The 7,469-nt window shown below is 35.8% G+C and overlaps 2 protein-coding genes and 1 long non-coding RNA gene across 4 annotated transcripts; all 3 read left to right on the top strand.

Moving 5' to 3' along the window:
• The first annotated feature begins 1,315 nt into the window (after positions 1–1,315).
• Positions 1,316–2,171, top strand: LOC135134192 (partitioning defective 6 homolog gamma-like). The gene is made up of 2 exons (XM_064062819.1): positions 1,316–1,742; positions 1,793–2,171. The coding sequence occupies exons 1-2, from the start codon at positions 1,713–1,715 to the stop codon at positions 2,138–2,140; spliced, it is 378 nt and encodes a 125-aa protein (XP_063918889.1). The 5' UTR covers positions 1,316–1,712; the 3' UTR covers positions 2,141–2,171.
• Positions 2,172–2,196: 25 nt separating this feature from the next.
• LOC135134193 (uncharacterized) lies at positions 2,197–4,114 on the top strand. 2 transcript variants are annotated; one of them, XR_010281243.1, is made up of 4 exons: positions 2,197–2,367; positions 2,487–3,217; positions 3,274–3,446; positions 3,496–4,114. It is a non-coding gene; the product is annotated as an uncharacterized LOC135134193 (long non-coding RNA). The 2 variants fall into 2 exon arrangements; XR_010281242.1 differs by having other exon boundaries at positions 2,199–2,367; positions 3,512–4,114.
• A 1,157-nt stretch (positions 4,115–5,271) lies between these two features.
• On the top strand, positions 5,272–7,430 carry LOC135133954 (protein CLP1 homolog). The gene is made up of 5 exons (XM_064062520.1): positions 5,272–6,025; positions 6,079–6,249; positions 6,301–6,491; positions 6,545–6,861; positions 7,073–7,430. The coding sequence occupies exons 1-5, from the start codon at positions 5,536–5,538 to the stop codon at positions 7,182–7,184; spliced, it is 1,281 nt and encodes a 426-aa protein (XP_063918590.1). The 5' UTR covers positions 5,272–5,535; the 3' UTR covers positions 7,185–7,430.
• The last annotated feature ends 39 nt before the right edge of the window (positions 7,431–7,469 follow it).

Genomic DNA, 7,469 nt, shown 5'->3' with positions numbered 1-7,469 from the left:
CTACCGTTATGGTAATATCTCTTTTGTTTTTGCCAGCAGTGTCCGCTATCCTATTTTACAAAATTCAACAACCAAAAAAAGTTTGATTGTTTTCTAAAAACTTATGCTTGTGGTAGGTTACAGAAGACCTAGACAGGAATAAAATGTTCGATGCTTTCATCTTGTATTCCCCCAAAGACGTAGTTTTTATTGTAGAAACTTTAATACCAGAATTAGAAAAAGGTCCAGAAGATTATGAACTTTGTGCAGATTTCCATAACGGGGCCCCCGGAGAATTAATTACTTCAAATATACTCAAATCTATATAAGAATCGAAATGAGCAATTATTATTTTTTCACAGAATTTCTTGGAGAGTGTCTGGGGAGAACCCTACTTTTGGAACAAATTAAGACCGATGTTGTCGTCGTTATATGAAAAAAAAATTGACTCCTATAGAGCTCCAATGACTTGGAGATGGTTACGAAAGGAAAGAAATGGGAGTGTCCTCAAAGAACTTGTCGATGGGAGGTGTTTATGTGAATAAATTCGAACCGGGATACCACAATCAACGTCCTTGATTTATGGGGTGCTGAATATTAAAAAAATAATGCTCTTTTGTGTATTAAAGTAGATTTAGAAATACTGCAAAATATATGTCAGAAAGAAAAGTGCCTCTGTTGTGGCGGGAATCGAAAAAGTCGTTTTATCTTTAGACGAAACTAATCGCCGGGAATACATTGAAGCGTATAATCCTAGAGTGGTAAAGGAAAATGAACAATATCTGACGGGAAGCCATAAAACTTCTTCTATTCGCAATTTTGCGGCAGGTAATTTACTGTTATTATTATTAATGAATATATTTGATGAAAAAATTGTTAGGTGTTGCCAATGGCAAACCTAGTGTGAGGGTTTCTCGTGGGTTATCTTGAAGACAGAAGGCGTTCTTCAAACTATAATCCATATTCAGTTTGTGAAGCTCTAATAAGTACTATTTTGGAGAGGAAATTACGTATTTGAAAAACTTTACACCAACCCTAAATGGCGAAAATATTCTCTTACACCAGTATAGACTGTTACAAGTAAGTTGTTTCATTTGATATACTTAATTGAAAATCTATTATATTCATTTTGTAGCACACCCTAGCAGAATTAATAACTTGCAAGCATTGAAAATTGAAAGATACCATTCCATGGTTTGGAACCGAACAAGAATAAGCCCTTCTTGATAGGGATTCGCGAGCCTCTGGGTTGACCCAAAGTCGTATTTCCAGCTCCTCAAAAAAAATTATTGTGGAGTAGGAGGCAAAAAAGTATTTAAGGAGTTCCGTGTTTTATTAGAGGGTCTACATCGATTACAGGACATTGCTTTTTTAGTTTCCAGTATTGACTCGGTGCTACCTATTAACAATGATGATAATCTGAAGAGAGTACTTGTGAATGCCAAACCCTTGTTGAGGGTAATAGTACAAAGAAAAGGTACTTGTTAATTTTTTTACCTCATTAGGTGATAGTTTGGAGGAGTTAAACGGTTACGGGACAATCAAACCCCGCAATTTAATATCTAGTATATTAGGGTGAACCCCACGCTGAACAAAAACTTTGGCCATTTCAAACCCTCACGACTTCCGACAAGTGTAATCTATTATTGACGTCGATATTGTACCTGAAACTTGCAGACGGGTACGGTTACTGAAACAGGGGTCTGAGAAACCTCTTGGGTTCTATATTAAGGATGAAACTAGCGTCCGCGTTACGCAGAGTGGTAAGTATCAAGATATTAATTAATATTGTGTTAGAAAAAGTGTAATTTAGTTAGTGCCTGGAAGTATCGCAGAGTCCACAGAACTTTTAGCTATAAATGATGAAGTTCTAGAAGTTAATGGTATCAAAGTGGTTGGAAAAACGCTAGATCAGATGACAGATATGATGGTCGCCAACAATTCAAACCTCATAATAACTGTAAAACCGGCCAATCAGAGAACTGTGGCACCTGTACGTCGCAGCAGCTTCAGTCGAAATTCGCAGGTTTCGAGTGGTCCACACCAGTCACATACCACTGGGGGTCCAGATCTTGACGATCAAGACGAAATTGTGGATTTGACAGTAGCTCCAAACTTAAATGAGAGCCCCACTTCTGAAGATGTGATTTTGCATCTTTAGTTTTAAAATTTTTTCTTCTGTTGGCTGTAAGACTGTGAGCCTTGATCCGCATAGTATTACGAACAAAATCATGCAGATACAAAGTATTTGCAGGCGATATAGACTTAGAAATACTGAAAAATATATATCAGGGAGAAAGGTGAACTATTAATGTTGTGGGAGAAGTCACGGGAACCGGAAAACGCTGGAATAAACATTTCTAGCACGCCGAAGTTATGCTTTTACAGGTAGGACATAATTTTTTATTAAGCAAATACTTTGACGACGCTGTTGTACATTTCATATTCCACCAACTTCGTTTTATTTTATTATTATAAAATTATGACAAGTTTTTTGCAATTTGCAGTGGAAATATTGTCCCGAATGGGGTGTTTAGGGGGAATTATTGAACATCGAGACTGAATTGTGCTACCACGTGGAAATCACGTCGCCGCTATCAGACAAGGAGATAAATTTGTTTAAATAGGTATTGCAAAATTCGTTCCATCGAGACAGACAAGAGAAGCACTTATCAGAGGAAAATTCCAACCACGTGGTCGTTGAAGTGGAGTCAACGTTCAACTTCTCGACGTCTAATTGCATCAATGGTGTGTCGATTTGCCAGAATCTTCAACGCTGTTCAAAGAAGTGATGCTGAATAGAGCAAAAGCTTAACAGAGTGGTCCGCGCATGTCTGGAATTGGGTAAAGAAAACCCTATTTTAAGCATCCACGACTAGGAAACTGAAGAAAATGGGAATGTCCTCAAAAAACTTACTTAAGAGGAATTATTTATACGAATAAATTTGAACTGGGAGATCCCAGAATCAACATCCTTGGAATATGGGGCGCCGAATATCAAGAAAATACGGCCGTTTTGCGTAATATAGTAAACTTGGAATGAAAAATATATGACAGAGAGAAAGGTGCCCTATTAATGTTGTGGAGGAAGTCACGGGAACCGGACAACTCGTTTCAATTTTAGACGAAACTAATCACCGGCAACACATTGAAGCTTGTAATCCTAGAGGGGCAAAGGATAATGAACGACGTCTCACGGGAAGTTATGAAACTTTTTCCAATCATAATTTTACGTCAGGTAATTTACTGTTATTATTAATAATGAATATGTTTTATGAAGAAATTGTTTGTTAGGTTTTGCCAATGGCAAAGCTAGTGTGAGGATCCCTCGCGGGTTATCTTGAAGACAGAAGGCCTTCTTCAAATTATGATCCATATTCAGTTTGTGAAGTACTATTTTGAAAAACTTTACACAGACCCTAAATGGAGAAAATAATCTCTTACGCTTTTCTGTTCTTGAAAAAAAGGTAAGAGACGGTTGAAAATGATGAGGGACAAATTATGGAAAAAATAAAGAAAACGATTTTTTCAGACACAAAGTGGGAAAAGTGGTGAGGAAGAAATTCAGCAATCTAGAAACATGCGTCGAAATCGGAGCGGTACCTACGAGGCGAAGATGTGTATATTGTACAGTCAGGCAGCGGCGAAGTCAATGATAACCTAATGGAACTTCTAATATGCATGTAAAATTAGATAATCCCTCCACAAGACGGTAAAAAACGAGATCGTCAGGACAATACGAAAACTCCTAGAAAATTGAGTTGACATCAGTAGAAAATGAATAGAAGAAGCTACAACGTGTTTCTGCATAAGAAACAGGTGAGGTTATGGGAATTTGAAAATTATCCCGGTACTATGTGTAAGTGACCAGATGAAGAATATCGAAATCTTCTAGTTCTCACTGCGGAAAAACGATGTGATAAACCTGAGAAACAACAACCAACTGAACCTCTATGCAAAATCGTATACTATAACATGAAAGACAGTGATTCTGTACTAGAAAACTAAACCTATGCGAACCTGGAAAACGACTACAGTTGCAGGATATATGTATGTACCTTCTTGTTCACAATATACTATATTATTTTTACGCTGAATTAGAGATTTCTTTTTTAATAAAAACCGAAAAACCGAATTTCTTTTTTTTTTGAGTAATAATTAACTTATTTTGCTTTCAAAGACAACTGATATTATTATTATTCAACAATATGTCAATCTGGTACTATTACTGATAACCAGTTCTCCGCAAAGCGAGTAATACAATATTTCGTAACAATATACTTAAGTGTATATTGTTACGAAATAAACCCATACGCCGCCCTGGTACGACGCCTATGGGTTTTCATTGGTGACATCGGCCTGGCGGCGTTCGGATAAAGCAAAGCCTGGAGCGGGTTGCCGGAAGTCTCGATGGTAGGCTCCAGAAAAACCTCGAAGCAGCGTTCGCAAACCATCGAAAAGAACATAAGATTATTTAAATAGGGACCACTGTCAGAAGCAAACTAATCGAGTCCAGTCAATGTTGAGAGAATTTGGATCTAGTCAATCCCATTCCCCTCGGAATTATTTTGTACATAATCGCTGTATAGTTAGCCGTGTGAATTAATATTACTGAGAAATAAGTTTTTGAGTTTTACCCACGCCGATTTTAAATTACCGATCATCGTAACAATATTTGGTCATAAGGAAAGCAATATTTGAGTAAACTGTAGTACCAGTAAAATATTCACAGCTGAAAATACTATTAAAGATAATGATGAAGTGGAATCACATATAGCCGGTACATGAACCTACCTCATCACTGTACTAAAAACTATCTAGAATTTAGTCATAACGTACCTCTCCCTTGGAATACAATTGCATCTATTATTATGTTAGATGCTGGATGCATAACCGAGGTTAAAACAAAAAAATCCTTTGTGTTAATCACTGTTAATGCTTTTATAGAATTTACGCAAGGCAAAAACTAAAGCCTGGGTTTGAAAATGAACAATTTACGATTTAAAAGCATGATGGAGTAATAGAGACAGCAACGTTTTGAAAAAAATACATCTGCATAGTTATTTCATAGAAAAAACTACACAATTATGCCAAGAATGATATAGTGAAGATGTAAAAGGTAATAGCGTCCTACTGGTTGTTTACTGAAAATTATCTCTGAGCAAGTCTTGACTTTAATCAGCTTAATTCTTTTGACCTCAGTTCGTTTCATTATTGATTAACCCTAATCTGCATTTTGTGTTGTGCTTTGTTGAGTAGAAAAGTACCAACCAACTAAGTTTCCACTTAAAAAATTCAAAATTCTTTTAGCAAAATTTTGAATAAATTATGCACACACAGATTTATCATAAAACAATCAACAATGTAATTTTGATTCTTTCGAGTCAGCACGTTCTTCTCATAGTATTTCGGCTATAGCGGAACCAGTGACGGAACATTCACCGTTTAGGACTTTTAGGTTAGCTGTGGTGGTAGTGGTTGTCATCTGTGGTTGTCATGGTTGTCATAAAATTGAAATTGTGAGGTTTTGTATTTGGTGAAGTCGTCTTCGCAAAAATGGCATTACACGAAGATAAAAAGAGTTTAATACAAGAATTCAAACTGGATCAAGACAACGAACTGCGATTTGAAGTGGAATCGAAAAATGAGAAAGTGTACCTAACCTTAAAAAGCGGCAAAGCAGAAGTTTTCGGTACAGAACTAGTAAAGGGCAAAACTTACGATTTCGCTTCAGGTGCTAAAGTCGCCGTGTATACTTGGCATGGATGTACAATTGAAATTAAAGGAAGAACTGATGTAAGTTACATTGCAAAGGAGACCCCCATGGTGACATACTCGAACTGTCATGCTGCCTTAGAATTTATGCGCGTTGAAGCTGAAAGAGACAACAAAAAAGGCCCGACCACAATGATCGTTGGCCCTAATGACGTTGGTAAATCGACTGTTTGCCGAATTTTACTAAATTATGCAGTACGAATGGGGCGACGACCAATTTTTGTGGATCTAGATGTAGGACAAGGGCAGATTTCTATTCCTGGGACCATTGGTGAGTTTATTTTAACACTTTTGTAAAGAAGTGTACATTTTTAAGTTGTTTAGGTGCACTGTTAATTGAAAGACCGGCAAATATTGATGAGGGGTTTTCACAAGAGGCTCCTTTAGTCTACCATACAGGACATAAATCTCCACAAACAAATGTTGCATTATTCTCTATGTTAGTGACACAGCTATCAAATACTGTAAAGGAGAGACTAGAGATTAATAAAAAGAGTTGGTATTTAATTACTGTTGATACATTAGTTAATTATTATATAATTTCAGCAAGAGCTTCAGGTGTAATTATCAACACATGTGGTTGGATAAAAGGGACTGGATATAAGCAGATATTGCACTCAGCTAAAGCGTTTGAAGTTGATGTCATATTAGTCCTCGATCAGGAAAGGCTTTATAATGAATTGGTTCGTGATATGCCTAAATTTGTCAAAGTCATTTTCTTACAGAAAAGTGGAGGGGTAAGAATCCATCCAACAAATAATAGAATTGTGCTAATGTTACAATATTTTAGGTAGTTGAGAGATCTAAAAGTGTAAGATCTGAAGCTCGAGATCAACGAATTAGAGAATATTTTTATGGAACACCAAAAAATTCCATGTATCCACATTCCTTTGAAATTAAGTGGAGTGAAATTAAAATTTATAAAATAGGAGCGCCAGCTTTACCAGACTCTTGCCTTCCATTAGGAATGAAAGCTGAAGACCATTTAACCAAACTTGTGCCACTTTCTCCAAATCCGGGAATATTACACCATCTTTTAGCAATTAGTTTCACAGAAGGTGAGGATGAAGACATCATTTCCTCACATGTGGCAGGATTTGTGTGTGTGTAAGTATTAAAATCACATGTTGAAAATATCCAAAATAAGTCTGGGCTATTAAATATTATTTCAACTTAAATTCATAAATTCAATCCTTCCAGAAAATTGATGACGTCACTTCAGTCAATTTTTTAATAATAATGCTTTTCTTTTTTAATGTCTTAAAACGGATTACTTCATAATTTACAACTAATCGTCTAATATTTTACGTTCTTACAGAACGAATTTAGACATGGATCGACAAACCATTACATTACTTTCACCTCAACCAAAACCGCTACCCAATAATATCTTGCTGTTGTCCGAGTTACAATTTATGGATAGTCACTGATAGTGGCTTATTTTTCCAATAGGTATGTATATTTGAGGAGTAAAATAATGACTTATTTATTTTTGTTGTGAAAAATGTACACATACTTTGTGTAATAAAAATTATTTTTGATAAAGTTGAATATGTACCTAAATAAAAATCTTGTAATACAATAGTACACAGTTTATAATCGTTTTATATGATTACTCAACAGTCGAAAGTTGTAATTCTGTATTCTGTAGCCAATAATAAAAAATAAATAAAATATTGTTTGTATGTGATTAAAACACAAACTTGAACATTCCG

Source organism: Zophobas morio, unplaced genomic scaffold (assembly GCF_036711695.1).
Source record: "Zophobas morio isolate AGI-343-1 ecotype UQ-CSIRO unplaced genomic scaffold, CSIRO_AGI_Zmor_V1 ptg000023l, whole genome shotgun sequence".
In the NCBI taxonomy this organism is placed as follows: Eukaryota; Metazoa; Arthropoda; class Insecta; order Coleoptera; family Tenebrionidae; genus Zophobas; species Zophobas morio.
Note: the sequence above shows the minus strand (reverse complement) of the source record. Positions and strands in the feature narration are given on the sequence as shown.

Coding starts and splice junctions, on each gene's coding strand:
- LOC135134192 (XM_064062819.1), top strand. CDS start 1,713: ATGAAACTAGCGTCCGCGTTACGCAGAGTG. Junction 1,743..1,792: donor CGTCCGCGTTACGCAGAGTG/GTAAGTATCAAG, acceptor AGTGTAATTTAG/TTAGTGCCTGGAAGTATCGC.
- LOC135133954 (XM_064062520.1), top strand. CDS start 5,536: ATGGCATTACACGAAGATAAAAAGAGTTTAATACAAGAATTCAAACTG. Junction 6,026..6,078: donor TTCTATTCCTGGGACCATTG/GTGAGTTTATTT, acceptor TAAGTTGTTTAG/GTGCACTGTTAATTGAAAGA. Junction 6,862..7,072: donor GTGGCAGGATTTGTGTGTGT/GTAAGTATTAAA, acceptor ACGTTCTTACAG/AACGAATTTAGACATGGATC.